The 17,129-nt window shown below is 50.6% G+C and overlaps 1 protein-coding gene across 1 annotated transcript in view; it reads right to left on the bottom strand.

The window, feature by feature from the left end:
- The window catches only part of LOC116955067 (zinc finger CCCH domain-containing protein 7A-like), a 45,815-nt gene that overhangs the window by 16,571 nt on the left and 12,115 nt on the right, over nucleotides 1-17,129 (bottom strand). Inside the window, exons 4-15 of the mRNA XM_032976022.2 lie at nucleotides 13,901-14,059; nucleotides 13,556-13,636; nucleotides 12,222-12,278; nucleotides 10,665-10,713; nucleotides 9,373-10,007; nucleotides 8,728-8,933; nucleotides 7,870-8,234; nucleotides 6,582-6,703; nucleotides 5,362-5,683; nucleotides 3,756-3,896; nucleotides 1,151-1,431; nucleotides 391-488 (exon numbers count right to left, since the gene is read on the bottom strand). Coding sequence (XP_032831913.2) covers nucleotides 391-488; nucleotides 1,151-1,431; nucleotides 3,756-3,896; nucleotides 5,362-5,683; nucleotides 6,582-6,703; nucleotides 7,870-8,234; nucleotides 8,728-8,933; nucleotides 9,373-10,007; nucleotides 10,665-10,713; nucleotides 12,222-12,278; nucleotides 13,556-13,636; nucleotides 13,901-14,059 — 2,516 coding nt within the window. The remainder of the gene's footprint in view (nucleotides 1-390; nucleotides 489-1,150; nucleotides 1,432-3,755; nucleotides 3,897-5,361; nucleotides 5,684-6,581; nucleotides 6,704-7,869; nucleotides 8,235-8,727; nucleotides 8,934-9,372; nucleotides 10,008-10,664; nucleotides 10,714-12,221; nucleotides 12,279-13,555; nucleotides 13,637-13,900; nucleotides 14,060-17,129) is intronic.

The following is a 17,129-nucleotide window of genomic DNA, read 5'->3' as shown; positions in this document are numbered from 1 at the left end:
AACCACACACAGTACTTGTGACAAAATATCCAAACAAATACGCTCTGATAATATGCATCGTTTATTTTTTTACTGACTGGCCTACACCAGAGACGGTCTTCTTTATGGCCCTGTCTCACTGGAGGAATCCGATGAGCTATAAAGCTCTTTTTCACACATGTCCAGTAGACCAGTGAACACCAAAAGTCAAACAGTACAGTATTGCCAGAGAGGGTGAAGCCTATTATTCTTTTTTATTTTCTGACAAAAAGGTCCCGTAGATGTCACATCCTTCACTCTACTCCCGACAGTTTGCCACGGGAACGAAAGTTGCCAGCGATGACCGCGGCAAAGACTGTATAGGGCAGCAGGTTGTGTGTGTGTAAAAGGGACGCGAAGAAAGTGGCGTACTTTTTTTCATCGAAGATATGCGGCGGGTTGTGGGTGCAGTACTTAAGCGCTTCCTTGTTTCGCTTGCTTATCACCCGGGGCCTCTTGTCAAAGCAGTCCTGGGAGAGGGGGTGCGCGGGTAGTGCAGGGCAGGGTGTGCGAGAGGTCAGAGGTCTTCGTGGACGGCCACGAATAAACCGGGTCGACATCGTCGCGCGTTCCGCCGCTCGCCCAACCCTGGAGCGAGGCTATATGGTGGTGGTGGTGGTGGCGGCACTGATGAGACCAAACTTTATTTTCCCGGCGTCGAGCGCCATCGGTCAAGACCGATCTTGGAAAAAAGTACATGTGGGAGGTAAGCACAGCACCTGGTGATAACGAGGGGGGCAATGCTGTACAAGTAACATGATAATTTTTATTTTCACGTTACCAGGTAAGGCCCACTGAGCTGCTTTATGGATCTTTTGCACAAGCGACCTAGCCAAAAATGATAGCTCAATGCCTTTGGCTGTCACGCGATGAACATTACTCTACGCATAGCAGGGCGGCTGATGATGTGCTGCTCCCTACTGTGTGAACCCCAAGGGGGTCACACTTGAAGGAGATCTCCGCGGTAGCCCCGCGCTCGCCAGTTCCGAGGGCCTGTCTAGACACTCCAACACGACAACAAGGCTCTCGGGCGCGAGAGCTCCGAGCGGATCGTCTGTGGCGCGACACGACACTGAAGAGCCCAAAAAAGGACCCCCCCCAACCCACCCTCCGCCCCCCCACACGCACTCACCTCGCAGTAGAACATGAACATGCCACCGTGCGCACGCAGGACCCCGGCCACCGAGAAGTCGCCGCCCTCACTGCCCTGAAGCGAGTTCTCTCCGCCGAAACCGCCGGTGCCACCGCCGGTGCCACCGCCGGTGCCGCCGGTGCCGCCGCCGCCAAACGGGTCAAAGAGCAGGTTGCGGTTGAGCGTGCCCTTGCGCTCCTGCGTCCAAACGTCGATCTCCTCCTGGCTGTACGCGAAGGTGCAGTGTCCCGCGAATCGGCACTCCTCCCCTTGCACGATGTCTGCGTGCGTGCGGCGGTGGGGGGAGGTGGAGGTGTGAACGCACGGCGAGAAGATGACGGTGGCTCCTATTGAAGCGGAGTGCCGCGGTGGCGAGACGTCAGCTCCCTCGCCCGGTATTTAGGAGGTGGTGAGAGTTCCGTCGTGACGCTAGTGACGCCGAATGTATATTTGGAGTTTGCGTGTCTCTCTATCTCTCCCTGTGGTCACGTGGACTTTTCTCCGGGTCCTCCGGGTTTTTCCCTCCACATTTAGAATGAACGTCGCGGGTTGAGAGTATTTGGCTGCTATTCATTTCCACACGCTAAACCATTTCGTTGAGCTATCATTTGTGATAGCCATGTCACTGCTGGAAAAAAAAACACCTCAATAGCTCAGTGGGACTTCCGATGGTAAAATAAAATTAGTTAATAGTTTTAGAGTTTTAAGTGCCCCGCCAATGCAGTGCTGCACAAGCTGCGCGTTTAACCAAAGAGGTGAAGACGATGTTTCGGAGTAGCAGCTAATGCGCATCTTATGTTTTTACCACACATCATTAACAAAGTGTAAAAGCTGCGTGTTGTTCAGACTTTCAACGAATTGAAGCTTCGTCAACTTAAATCACCAACGGTCCAAACTCAATTTGCCAAAATGACACGCGCCGAGCGTTTAACCAGGACCTTCTCCGCTTCCATGTATTTTTCTCGGTTTAAGTCGTTACTTCACAGGCGAGCTTGATGAACGAGAACACTTGTTGCTGCACTGCCCGGTGCCGACCCCACACAGCACTGCCCCGCAGCCGCCTTTGACAAACTGGGTTGTGCAAGATGATTTCACCCATCCCAGGACTACGCAGGCTCATTTCCAGCTTAGCTTCTGCCACCCGATGAGATCAAGCGTGTATTCCAGGGTGATTTGGACGTAGGTTAAGGGCGTCTAAGCCAGTCCCATTATTCGATGGGGTCAATTGCTCAGATTTTCTCTACCCATGTGCTTCTATTCTGAGCCTCTTCTCGAGTTACATCAATTATCCTTACACAAAGGACTCGCATTCAAAGACACCTCCCTCCCCCGTGTATCCCTAATAGACTTTTGGGGCAAGTGCTATCAGGGAGTAGCACCTAAAAAGGGCAGTATTGTGCACGAGGGGGTAGGGTGTGATCAGCACCACGCTCGGCGCCTTCGTCTCCATAGTGGCGATGTTTACACACTGTACCAGGTACTCATTTTCAGGCTGAGTCGACCTAGTGGAGGCTCAGGACCAGTTCAGATAATTGTCGCTGGTGTTGACCATGAGCGGGAAATGAACTCGGGTCGCCGGGTTTGTAGCGCATTGCGCAAACCACTACACTGCCACTACGCACGTACAGACCCCACGGACCCACATACACTTACAAAATCAATATACTTCAAAAGATAACCACGGTCTTCCTAAAGGATCCATAGTCTCACATACACTTCTATGATTCATACACAGAGACCTGTAGACTTAAAACATTTTTTCTAAGCCAGAAATCCCATAATTGGATGGGGTAGGGCTGCTCGGATTTTTGCTCTCAATTTACCTCCTCTCCGTCTCTTCACTACACGCATCCACTGTCGTCATAGAGTAAAACCTTGGATTGCGAGTATTTTGCAAGACGAGCAAAAATTTTAAATAAATATTAATTTGATAAACGAGCGAGGTCTTGCAATACGAGTAGAAAGTATATACGCTTTGTCTGCCGAGCGTCACGTGATCACAACTGACATACGAGTGCTTTGATATACGAGTGCTTTTGATTACAAACACGTTTCCGGAACGAATTATGCTCGCAATCCAAGGTTTTACTGTATTACGTTCCACCACATCCTTCCCTCTCACCCTACGTCTCTCCCCCGATACTCCCTTCTGCCCTGCATGAGCATAACAATTAAAACGATTGCAAGTGAAGCCCCTTTTTGCAATCGCATACCACTGATGGTTCCAGGTCCTTGTAAAATGACGTGTGCGCCGATGCGTGTGTAAAATACTGGGGAGTGGCAGTGTAGCTGTCAGCGAGTGCAGCCCTACGAACCCGGCGACCCGAGTTCGATTCCCGCTCACGGCCACCAAACACCATTAACGATTATCTGAACTGGTCCTGAGCCTCCCTTAGATCGACTCAGAACTCAAAATGAGGACTTGGTACAGTGTGTAAACGTCGCCACAGGGGAGACAAAGGCAGCCGGGCGTGGTGCTGGCGACCCAGACCTTTCCCGGGCCGTGCCTTCATAGAGTGCTGCTACTCGTTAACAGCATTTTCCCCAACAGTCTGTTAAGGCTACACGAGGGAGGGAGATCTTTGCCTTTGTGTAAAATGCACACCTTTGCAGAGCATGTAGACTCCACTGTAGCTTTTCATGGGCCTAGGCCTCACTTTCTGCCACTGTTTGTTGGGCATGGTCTTGAGTCGACACAGGAGGAAGTCCTTCTTGCACTTGTGCTCCGTGTTGCATGCCGAGCGATCTGCGCCACGCAAAACAGGGCAAAACATTGTCGTCTGCAGTGGGTGTGCAGGCGCCAAATAACGAAAACGCTCGTGATGGTGAATTAACGATGCCCCAAATCGGGTACCCATCGTTAAGCGGAAATTTCCATTGCTCGCAGCATTGTTCTTTCTGCTCTGCAGGAGGAAAACATTGCCATTATATATTCTGAAATTTAATATTGTTGTCAGTTTCAGGGCACTTGACGTATGTATGTTGAGTTTTACAACATTTCGTTTCGAGTGTGTCCGTGGGGTACTGAGCTAATACAGGATTTGAGTGCCCTGGCAAGTCCATTTTATGAACGGAAACTGGTTATTTCCATGAGGAGAACATTTATTGCATTGACAACTTGCATTTCAATGTAATTCAATTGTCCATTTTATGCCATGAAATAATAGGGAAAAAAATGCACCATCAGAACCATCGAAAATCATGATGCACAATCCGATGCTCAAACATTGGATTGTGCATAGTACAGTACTAGACCGGGAGACTGCCTGGAATGTGACGTTTCTGTTCGGTACGAGACACCGATGTTACGTTGAGATTTGGGAGTGAGATAAAAAAAATTTTGTCCAATTATTCTTATTCTTTTTGGGGACTCCACCAAAAATCCATGATCTATGTGGGTCTCCACACATAACAACAACCGCCGTTCACCACAAAGTGGCGGTGACGTCACCACGGCACTTGTGCCATGCTAGGTGCACACTTTCAAGGCACGTGAAGTGTCGAAGGCCCGCAGACAGACACGGAACAGACCCAGCCGGTGCCATGGGCGGACTGAGATAATAGGCACATGCACCACCTCTGCTCCCCACCGTGCCAATTTGCTGAGTTTTAGCCGCCCTGCGCTCTTGCTCATTGTTGTGAACATTGCTCCTCTGTCCTCTGTTGTTGCAGGAGTGCGACTGCCTTCAACTAACTCCCCAGCAGCGTCCTCCATAGAGGCCACCTTTGACAGTACCAGTAGGTATCAGGTGTCATCGGCAAGCCTAATCAACTCCACATCATTAATCTCTTCTCTTGACCGTGATGCGCCCGTTTAGCCCCATCTCCCAGGCCGAACAGAAGCTGCTTGGGCATGCGGTGGTTGGGCATGCGGGTACAAGACAAAGATCTCCCGTATAGCCTTCACAGACTGTAGGGGAAAGTGCTATTAGCGAGCGCCTATGAAAGCCGGAATGGCGCACGAGGGGGTGAGTGGCCAGCACCACGCCCGGACACCTTTGGCAATGTTTACACACCATACCAGGTACTCATTTTAAGGCCGAGTCGACCTCAGGGAGGCCCAGTATCAGTTCAGAAAATTGTAACTGCCAGCTTCGTAGCGCAGCGCGCTAACCGCTACTCTACCACTTCCCAGGCGCACACACACACACACGCGCACACACACACACACGGACACGCAGCACGGGGACTGTTGGGACCGTTCTCTGTACCTGCTCCCGGGAAGCACAGGTGGCAGGCCTGCCTGAACTCGTGCGTGCTCTCCAACGGGTTCCGAACGAGCGGCAGAATCGGCCCGTCCACCGCCGCCATCGATCCGTGGACGTCTGCCGCCGCCCCCGCCGCGTTCCTCTTCATGTGGGCCCCGTCGGCCGCCGTCTCGGCCGGCTTCCTCTGCGGGCGGAAGGCGTCCCCGGGGGGCGCCCCATCGGCCCGCTTGATCTTCGGGAAGAGTTCCGACGGCGGTTCCGACTTCTTGGGCTGAGCGACGAGCGACGCAGGAGACCCCGCCGCGCTTGTTGGCCTTGCCAAGCCCTGCCCGAGTCGCCGCCGCCGCCGCCACCGCCACACGGGGCGATTCAAAACGTTATGGACGCGGCCACAAGGTGACGCGGCGCACACTGGGTCGCTCGTTTTAAGTTTTAGACTTTGAAACCGTTTGCCGTTGCTCGGCTCAATGACAAAGTCTCCCGTGGCCAAAAAAGTAAAACCTTCACTTCTGTCTACCTCGATCCAGTCTCGCTAAATGAATGGGCTCCAGGTTTAACGTAAAATTGTCTTGGTAATAACATCAAGCAACCTAGCAGCAGTTTTTTTTTTTTACAGAGCTGACTCTGATGATGAGCCCGCCAGTTAAAATTGGGCCAGAGTTCACCAGTTAAACCAATGCCTATGGAAAATACTGGTCGGAAAGTCAAAAAAATGTTACCTGGGCACGGTGGTTCATGCCTGCGATCCGACGAATCGGAAGCAAGGATAGTTGGATCTGACAAATTTGTGAAATTCCCAAATCTGCTGGGCTGTGGTCAGGAATAGAACCCAGCACGATCCGCTAATCGCGGCGCCGCCGCTGCACCCAATCAATAATCTGGAAGGCTTCAAATGCTACTTCTCATCAGCAACGAACATGACCTCCCATTGACCCGGGAGGTCATGCACCCAATCAATAGCCTGGAAGGCTTCAAATGCCCCGATAAAACTGCGTAATAATGTCTTGCACTGGCCTCGGCAGCGTGATCATTGTCAGCAGCTGTTGGGCCTGGCCGCTGGAGCTTCAGGAAGCAACTGGAGCTGTGCACTTTCAAATCATCTAGATTGAAAACTCATTTTCTTTAGAACTGCTTATTGTGCTTAGTTTGTTGTCCTTCACCGGCACCAAGATTCGCAAAGACACAATGTGAGGGTTGCAAACAGGGTAAGAATTTGTCCTTACGGCGACGTTAATGGGTGGGTGCTTAGCACCAACGCTCGCTGCGCCAAAGGACGTTGCGGCTCCCTGCACGCCAAACTCCTTTGGCAACTCCTTTGCCCGAGTCGCGTTCAGGGGATATGCGCCTGGTGAAGAGAGACAAGAAAAATAACCCCCATTGTTGTGACCATCAACGGCCAGCAAACAATCCACAAGAGGTTTTTTTTTTTCTGGGTTAGATCTCGTAAATGGAAAACGCGTCGTTAAACTCGCCACCACCCGACACAGCCAATTACTAAGGTTTTTCACGTAAACAGAACGTGCCAATTCATTACCAGTACAGCACACCGGTATGTTGGAGAGCAAAGACGCAACATTAATCTTTTTTGTAACATTAATAAAATGTTGTGGGTTTACTCTCCAACACACCAACCGGTTAGTGCTGTACTAGTAACGAATTGGCAAGTTTTGTTTACGTGACAAACCTTACTAAGTGGCTGTGTCGGGTGGTGGTGGGTTTAACGACATAATTATCGCGATATAACCCACAAAAAAAACCTCTATGGACATTGGTCGTGAAAGCCTACAGGTTAAACTGCCAGCATACAAGTTTAGTGCGCACTCTGCCATAGTTGGAGTTTGCGGTGTCTCTCTCTCCCCATGGTCACGTTTTATTCTTTCTCTGGGTCCTACATTTAGAATCGACATGCATTTAAAGGGTATTTGCCTGCTGCTATAAATATGCACACGATAAGCCACTTTGTTGAGCATCATCTGTGGCTAGGTCACTTCTGAAAACGTGATAAATAAACTTATTCGGCCTGACTTCGTAAAATAAAAAATAGTTTAAACGATACTGGGCAAACAGACCAATGCAGAAAAATTGCCCCAAAAATTACTCGATTGGGATTTCAGTATTCCCCCATTATTCACGACTGATACATTCTGGAGATGCTCGTGAAGAGTAAATTTCGCGGATAACGGTATTGGCCTACGAGAACCTATTTTGGCGATGCAACAGTCTCTTAAAGGGTATAAATGAAAAAAGAATAATAACAAAAATGTACAAAAATATAATTGTTCTGTAAGAATTACCGATGCATTTTGCATATCAATAACACAATGGGAATGACACGGGACAAAAAAAAAATCCATCGTGACATAGCACCTTTTGGAATGACATCACTTCACTGTTCAACAACAGTTATAAACGGGCACTCGCATTAGGTGACGTGACGCCAACAGAACGATTTGAATAAAATCGTAAACAAAGGGAAAAATAAAATAAAAATAACGCGGCACGCTCGCTCACCGTCCGTGAAAGAGTCCAAGGAATCAAGGCATTGCTTGGCATCCCGCACTTCGTACACACCCCCCGCATGCAGCATAGGCACGGCGGGCGCCGCTGCCGCCGCCGCCGCCGCCGACGCCGCTGCAACAGGGGAGGCTTTCGGAAGTGCTGCCCCCTCGTGACCACCGCCGGTGCCCGCAGCAGAAGCAGCGGCAGCAGCGGCACTCGCGATGGGAGGGCCGTTGGTCATGAGCGGAACAGGACCCGCTGTGTGCATGGAGGACAGCCGAGTGGCGCCGGCGACGGTCGACGGCCGGACGCTGAACCCAGGGGGCACGCTGATCCCGGAGAGGCCCATCGCGTGGGGCAGCATCTGGAGACAGGCCCTGGTTCCACACACGCAAGCGGTGAAGAAACAACACACAAATTCTGACACCCCCCCTCCGGGCCTGGCAATCACCTGCCAACTGGCACTAACAAAGCCACCGCGGGATGAGTGCTGTTAGCGAGCGCCTATTAAGATCACTCGAGTCGGTGGGGTAGCAAGCACACCACCCCCCAGCCGCATTTGCCTCCCCATTGATGACGTTTTCACACCACACCGGGTACTCGTTTGATATTTGAACTCCCAGGAGCGGGGTTCAGATATTCGGCACCATTGACTTTAGCTGCGTCCGGGAATCGCAGCGAGGCCATCGGGTTAGGTATCAGTGCACTAATCAACAGCACCACCACTTCCCATTTTGACAACACACCATATAAAGGTTCCTTACGTAGCCTGCACATACTGGTGCTACTGGCGGGCAACTACACGCACCACTGCAAGTTTTATCCGCTCACTCCGCGCTTAGAATTCCCCGAGACAGGGCCACAGCCTACCCGTGCTGCAGAAACGGTAGCTGGTTGCTGGACACGTGGAACGACGGCATGACCAGGATGGGCCGCTGGGGCCTGTGAACGGCGCCCAGGGCGGACGGCCTGGCCTGCTGCAGCTCTGCGCCCGGCGGGAGCATTGGCGACACCACGGCGAGGCTCTGCTGGAAGGCGGGCGGAAGAGTCTGGTGCAGGATCGGCACGGGAGGCATCTGTTGGGTGAAAAGCGAAGGTGCCACCACCACCACCACCACCGTCAGTCAAGTGTTTGACGCGCTGGTGCCGAATCCCAACTCAAGTGGGAACCGTGTAGGCTCTTGTTGGTCGAGCTGTTTTGGGTTTCTTCAGTGTCACTGGGTTGTACCCCGGTGTTGATTTGCACGATCTCAATGTCAGAATCAGAATCTTTATTTAGACCGTGGGAGAAATCCGACGTGGCTATGAAGCTCCTTTTCACAGATGTCCGGGAGGCGCATGAGGTCAGCAAGTCACAACAACAACAAAAAATACAACAAAAAGTTGGGATGTCCCCAAGAAGCTTCCTGTACGCGGATCGAAACAATGGTGATCTGTGCCGAACGAGATGCAGTGCAACCCAAAAGCACATCGGCAGAGTTGGCGAGGATGGGAGGCCCGTCGTGTGAAGCCCACCTGCATCGCGTGCTGTGTCACGTAGGGCTCCTTCCCCATGAACGCGTCCAAGTCCATGCCGCATCCGTCACCGTGCAGCTGCATGGCGGAACCAGCCGCCGCCGCCTGCTGCTGCCGGTGCTCTGCCGGTGCTTCGGGCGCGATCGCGGCGAAAGCCGCCCTCTCCTCGGCGGCGCCGCACGCCCCCGCCGGCGCCGTCTCGGCCGCCGGGGACCCGGCCGGCGGCTCGTCGTCGGCGTGCGGCAACGCGGAGCGCGGGTGGGCGCCGTTACCGTCGCCGCCGTCGCCGCCGTCACCGCCGCCATCGCTGTCGCCCTCGCCCTCGCTTTCGGCCGCGTCGCCAAACCGCTCGGCGGAGCCCTCCTCCGAGCCGTCCCCGAGCGACGCGTCGTCGCACGCCTCGCACGCCGGCGCCTTGACGCCCTGCCCACCGCGCTCCTCGGCCGTGTCGGCGAACGCGCCGGCCACGCCGTTGGCCGCCGGGTGGGCGTCGTTGGCGGGCGCGCAGTCGGCTGAGGCGTAGGGGGACAGGCCCGACGGGACGGGCTCCGTCTGCGACGTGGCCTCCGTGTAGCCCGCGTCGGCGTGCCCTCTCTCGGCGACGTCGTCTTCATCCGTGTAGATGAGCGGGTCATCTGGCGGGGGCGGGGGCAGGCTTAACGTCAAACTGCTGCTCGTTCGCGTGACGATAAACCTGTCGCATGTGAGCGATTGCATTCAACAGCTTGCTTTGTTTAATATTAAATATCATCATCATCATCATAATAATCATCATCCCCATACATGCCCTCTGTGTGTAGCTGAATTGTTTGTTTGATAAAATACTTTTGGAAATGAAAAAAAGATCATTATCATCATCATCGTAAGCCATGATCAATCTCTTTAGGTCATCAATAAAGATACCTTTTGTTGAACACCGGAGTGTAGGGCAATCAGTTTCAAAGACAATGCGTATATTATCAGAGCATGTTTTGTTTGCATGTTCACCACAAGCACTGTGTGTGGTTAATGCAGACTTGATTCCTTGCAAAAGGTTTATATTCAGTGTTTTTCACATCTTAACACTTCCTGTGTTATCGCTAGAAAGGGTAAAACCTATTCTTATTTTTCATACTATACTAATAATTTACATTTGTAAGGCCCATGTCATACCAAGGATCCCAATGCCAAGCTTTTCATGGCAGACGGTCCTTCGGAAAACGATCAATCGCGTGCCGCCACGCGGGGTGGCGAGCCGGAAGAGCCGGAACAGCCAGAGCCGGAGAAGCGAGCACGAGGCGCCGAGGACTTACCCATGTCTATGTCGTCTATCGTTCCCTCCTGAGGCATCTTACTGGAAACCTGCAGGGGGGGAGGGGGCAACACGTGATCAGAGTGCCACCTTGCCAGATCTCACGAGCCGAGCAGAGCAGGGCTGGGGCCTGCTTTGTATTTCTATGCGTTCACGGTTGGCGAGCTTTGGCAAGGAAAGGTTTAAAAAAAGTCATAAATGCGGGCGGCCGGCAGTAGTAAAACGGCACTCACTGAAGAGTGTCAACGTTTCTTGAATCGAGCAAAGGGTGACGGAAACTCAGGGAGGGGGGACAAATGGAAGATTATTCCACAGCGGAACGGTGAAAGGAAAGGGGCAGAACAAAGTGTAGTGAACTTGCAAGTGTGGTGGCCGGCCAGAGTGTGGCCGAACAGTATCAGTCTGTCTGGGGACGGTACCCTAACCACGATAAGTCACCACGACAGGAAAGTGACCAGGAGAATGCATCAGAGCAATGAATTAATTATTGAATATATCTGTGGGAATCATTAACAGCTGTGTACTTTTAGAAGTGGGTTTTCTCCAGGTACACTCGTTATTGGAATTGGCCAAATATGTAAATAAATGCAGGAAGCCTCCTGAAAATAGGCTGGAGGAATCCAGTGAGCTACAAAGCTCTTTTTCAGACATCCAGTAGGGACGGGTCAGAAAGTTACAACTTATGAACCACGAGTACATTTGGAGTTCGCACAATTCCTACAGCGCAAAGTTATCAAGAAGGTGGCTATGTTTCACAGATTCGCAGTCTGGAACGGGGATATGTGTTCCTGATTTTTGTTAATTAATCTTAAAAAACAGTCCAAGACACAACATTTTATATAAAAAATTTTGTTGTCGTTTTGGGCTGATGTGAAAACCGGAAATGACGTCACTAAAATGATGTCACTTCCGCCCTTCTCTCACCAAAAATTGCGTCACGTGGCAACGTGCGGCATCACATGGCCGTTAGCGCAAACAAATGTGAAATCATTAAGCACGCAACACAAAAGGATTCAGAACCCCCGAAAGCGATCTAATCGCCTGGTATATAGGAGGTCGTGGGTTCGATCTTGACCCTGATGCCTTTACATTTGGAGTTTGCATGTTCTCCCCATGGTCGTGTGGCTTTTGCTCCGGGACCTCCGGGTTTTCCCTCCACATTTAGCAACATGCATTTACGAGTTTTTAGTAGCTATACATTTCCACGTGATAAGCCACTTCGTTGAGCTATCATTTGTGGTCAGGTCACTTCTGAAAAACACCTATATAGCTCAGTGGGACCTTCCCTGCTAAAATTTTAAAAAATTAAGTGTTAATTTTGATTTAAAGCATTCGTGACTGCAGAATATAATTAAGTGTAGCAAAGTAGATTAGGAATACCTGAAAATTTGACATCGGGAAAATGTTCAATCTGTAACACATCCTCCCGTCTGCAGTAGCTCTCTAGTATGCTATGGGGAAAGGGAAATTCTTGGCACGGGTTTTAGGCGGTGTCACTCGGTGAAGGTCGAGCACTTTGGGGACCACCGTTCATTGTGAAAAATCCGAACTGCAATACCTCGCTGATGCTGCCGTTTCCAACGGTCGTGCTGATTCCATTCACAGGCGCAGTGTTCTGCAGAGGGGGGAAAAAAAAACGGGCACAATTCTTTGCACAGTCTCACGACAATCCAAACACCCAACAGTCTCTAATCAAGTGTATTTTTGTTCAATCAAAGTGAGAACTCACGGGACCAGGGTCGTCGCACTTGCAAGTGACCTGGGGCATTAGTCTGCCAGAAGGGGGCGATGATTGCTGCTGCTGCTGCTGCTGTGTGTGTGTGTGGCACAAGCGTCGTGGTGACGTCACCGCCACTTAGTGGCGAATGGCGGTTGTTGTTGTTGTTGTTGTGTGTGTAATCTGTGGGGAGCGGTAGTGCGCTGTGCCACGAACCCGGCAAACAGGAGTTCGATTCCAGCTCGCGGCCAACAGCAGTGACGATTATCTGAACCAGTCCTGGGCCTCCCCTAGGTCGACTCAGCCTAAACTGAGCACCTGGTGTGGTGTGTAAACATCGCCACTGGGGAGCCAAAGGCGGCCGGGCGTGGTGCTGGCAACCCACCCCCCCGGTGTGCCGTTCCGGCCCTCATAGGTGCTCGCTAACAGCACTATCCCCAAGTGTGTGTCAAGGCGAAATGGGGGGTTGTTTGTGTGTAATCCCAATTGAGTAATGTGCAGTGTAATTTTATAATTTGGCACGTTTCAGTCCGCAATTACGGTAATACCGCGGTTCACGAAGGGAGGATGCGCCCCGTGAAACGGCGACGACGAAGATCGAAACGACGCAAAATCAAAGCGGTTTTCTCGCCCTACGAGACCTAAACAAAGACAACGGAGGCTGTGCGGGTGGACGCGCCGTGTTGACGCTCGCGTCCTCATCCGAGACGTGCCCACAACGTTCCATTAAATGACTAAAAAAAAATTACTGAACTCAACACAAGTGTACAGCAGTAAACTTTAACACTATAAAAAAGAAATCACCAAAATACTGCAACGTAAATAATTTATTGCATCCTACAGTAGGGTACACGTTACTTTATACGTGACGCGAAAGTGGTTTGTGTACAACGCAGTCTTCCAACAAAACTGCACATCCAAATTTCACAATCGATACGCGGTTAAGGTACTCGCGCACAGCTTAACCTCCCACCACCGGCGAGGCTGCTGGCTACGTGCGACTTTCACGTGGCATTGTGCTGCCAGAGCATCCTCGAATGTGAACTGACGAGAAACGAATCATCGGCAGCAAGCAGCAACCCCCGGCCTAGGGTTAACGTTGCCCAAGCGACGCAAAGGCTGCAGCGATGTTCCCAGCTCGTTGCACGCAAGCACGCGTGCAACCACGCTCATACCTGCGTGCGGACGTAAGCCTTCCGCACCCGCAGTCCCAAAGAGACGGCGAGTTCTTGCACCAGCTTAAACACCTCCTGGTCCTGACGACGACAGCAGATGAGACCCATCAACTCGGGTGAAACGTGCACACGCCCCGCGCGCCACTCACTCGGTCGGTCGGTCGGCGCTCTGGGTGCCGCGGTGGTGCACGCAAATCCACGCGGCTACGCCCGACCCCCGTGCCGCCAAAAGGTGCCGAATCGCAGGCGTCGCGACAACACAAACACACACACACACAAACAGCTCCCGTGGTTTGTCATCGGCTACGCCGGCGTGGCCACCGTGCCCGCGCCATCATCACTCACGTTGGAGATGATGCAGGAGCACTGCACGGCCACCTCGTAGGCCTCTTTGGGCTTGCCGACGGCCTTCAGTGCCTTGGCCTTGCGGTACAGCGCCTTGTGGCTCATCTTGTTGATGTGCAGCGCTTTCTCGCAGTCCAACAGGGCGTCGTTGTACTGGGACTGCGGTGGAAAAGGAGAGGACGCGGGTCAGAACAAGCACCGGCAAAAACGGCCGCCACTGTGCAGGGGTGGATTTTCCCACGCCGTCCAGCAAGCGTATTGAGCAGTGGTTCTTGATCTTTACTGCAGCCATGCACCCCCCTTTGGTTCTCAATCGTAAAAAAAAGTATGTTAATAAATACAGGTTTGCTTAAACAAAGTAGTTGTAATAGAATACGACGTTTCGATTGCAGCACAAGCAATCGTCATCAGGTAGAAAACAAACCGAGTAAACTTAGAAATGTAATGGAATACAACACAGTCGGCTAACACAACAGTCCACACCCTACCTGGTTGATTACGTTCTGCCAAAGATTGCTAAATTTGAGAGAGAGACAAAACACAGAACCGGAGACACACAGACAGACACACAAGCAGAGAGAGACAACACAGAGACACACAGAGAGACACACACACACATAGACACACAGAGACTCTGTGTGTCTATTAAGTTGACTAGGTTTGTTTTCAACCTGATGACGATTGCTTGTGTTGCAATCGAAACGTCGTATTCTATCATTTAATTTATTTTCTCTTTCTACGTGACTTTACCGAAAGAACCAAAGAGTAATTCCTGCCGTCACGAAAGCATCAAATCAAGTTGAAAGTAGCTGTAATCACGTGCCCGTGCTTAATGTGCGTTTCGATTATTTACCTTCTAAAAGAGGGAGCCGTGCACCCCAGGTTAAGAACCACTGGAATATAGGATTGTATCGATCATCCGAAGAATGATATTGAAATCGTGCTCTCAGTCTCGTGGTGGTTACACCACCCTGCATTAAATGGTCACAAAAGACGACATCCCGGAACTACGTCCGATGCCACTGAACAGCCCTCTTCATACACACAGATTATGACGCGGTGCATCGTGTCCGTCGCACGCCAATCAAAGCAATATAAAAATTTTGAGGCCTGACGTTGGCCATAGCGAGTGGAAAAACAAATCGACGGTGGGGTTTTTTCGTGCATTAATTTGGCAACTGGGCAGAAATCATGAACTCGTTACACCTGAGAACCCCATTTCATCACAAATGGCTGAAACGAGAGACTCAAACCTCGAAACTCAACTGTTGCCGGCTTATTACTCCGACTCACAAGCAGCACCGATGTTTTGGAACAACAGTGTTTCCTCCTTTAACATCGTAAACTAAAATAATAATAACTTTGCATTTTTTTTATTTTACCAGGTAAGGCCCCACTGAGCTACGTAGCTCTTTTTCAGAAGCGACCTGGCTATCACAAATGATAGCTCAACGAAGTGGCTTATTCATCATGTGGATATTCATAGTGGCCAAATGATTCGAAATGAAGGAGGGAAAAAAACGGAGGACCCGGAGAAAAATCCACACGACCTTGGGGAGAGACATGCAAAATCCAAATATACAGCAGGCGTCAAGGGTCGGGATCGAACCCACGACCTCCTGTACACCGGGAGAGGCAGTTAACATTGGTGTTGGATACAACCACATTTGCCAATGTGATTTGTAATTTTGATCCTTGCCCACGTATTGATAGCTTGATTTTAACGTGCAAATTCATTGCAGGGACGTGCGGTGTCTTGGTGTGGTCTTGGACTGTTTTTGTTGTTTTTCAGCCTTTCCCCAAGTGCGCATATGGCGTTAAAAAATCGGCAGGAATTTATGTACTTATGCAATTTTTACTTTAAAAACTTTCTTTATTTTTAGTTACATTTCTCATTCCTTACACTTCTATCGTTGTTTCTATTGTTTAGTTGTAACTTTCTGACCTGCTCCTACTGGACATCTGTGAACAAGAGCTTTATAGCTCACTCGATTTTTTCAGGATAAATAACGATTAAAGATTCCGACCTGGCCACATCTTAAAAGAGATTAGCATGCCCATGATAAAAGCATCGAATGAGATAGTAACACAGAACAAATGAGACTGAACGGACAAGAAAAACGGATTCCTGAATGAAAACATGACCTGAAATCCGAACAGTTGAGTGAATCATTGACAGGGGAGAATCGTACTCGTCCAGTGCTGTGCCAGGCACGGTGTACTATTTGGCTACGTGGAGTGACAATAAGTCATTACGTTTGGCACACAATAAAATTAAGACCGTTAATAGCCTTGAAGAGTTGGCAGTAGGGGAAAGCGCTGACAAGACACCAATTTTGTCTGGCACACAACACAATGTGATTTTGTGTGCACAGCACACACACAGCCTTTAACTCAAACAATAATAATTATAATTTATTCCACTCATTTAACCGGGAAAGCACGAGACTCGGGACTCTTTATCGAGAGGTTCCAGCCAAGTTTTCACACCGCGGTGCGATGATTGCTATTAATAGTCCAACAGAGTAATTTGCTCATAATAAAGGTTCTTGGGTTAGATCGCGTTTATTTATAAATGTGTCGTAACCCTCCACCACCCGACACGGCCAATCAGCAAAAAAAGTGTAAAACCGGGAGCAAGCGAGGGCTTTACCATTCTGGCGAATTGCCCGATGATGCTGGAAGTATTTACCAGCGAAACGTCGTACTCAAACTGTAAATGTGGATTAGCTCTTCAACACACCGGTGGGCTGAAGTAGTGAATTATTTGTCTTTTGTCAACGTGACACTTTTTTTGCTGATTGGCCGTGTCGGGTGGTGGAGGGTTACGACACATTTATAAATAAACGCGATCTAACCCAAGAACCTTTATTATGAATAATATTGGTCGCGAAAGCCTACGTGTTAAACAGAGTAATTTGCGGTATTTTTTAAAAAAAAAAATTTGGACCATGACCCCTGCTTACTCTTATCCAAACGTCACGGGCTCTTAACGTCCACTGCGAAGCAGTTAACACTCCCGCTGCCGCCCCCCACCCCCCCTACGAGTATTCATCGGGGAGGCCGCTCGGTTTCAAACCGGGATCCTCCGCGGCAAGTGTCTCTGAAGGCGCCGCCGCTGGGCCACATGTAAGCTGCCCGAATGCGCCAGCAACCTCCCCCCGATAGAAAGGAGGCCCCGGCCAGATTCATAGATCAGCTGGCACGAGTTGGACGCACAACGGCCGGG

The sequence above is a fragment of the Petromyzon marinus genome, chromosome 58 (assembly GCF_048934315.1).
Source record: "Petromyzon marinus isolate PM22_M1 ecotype Great Lakes invasive population chromosome 58, UKy_Petmar_22M1.pri1.0, whole genome shotgun sequence".
NCBI lineage: Eukaryota > Metazoa > Chordata > Hyperoartia > Petromyzontiformes > Petromyzontidae > Petromyzon > Petromyzon marinus.
This window is presented reverse-complemented; position numbering and strand designations above follow the sequence as displayed.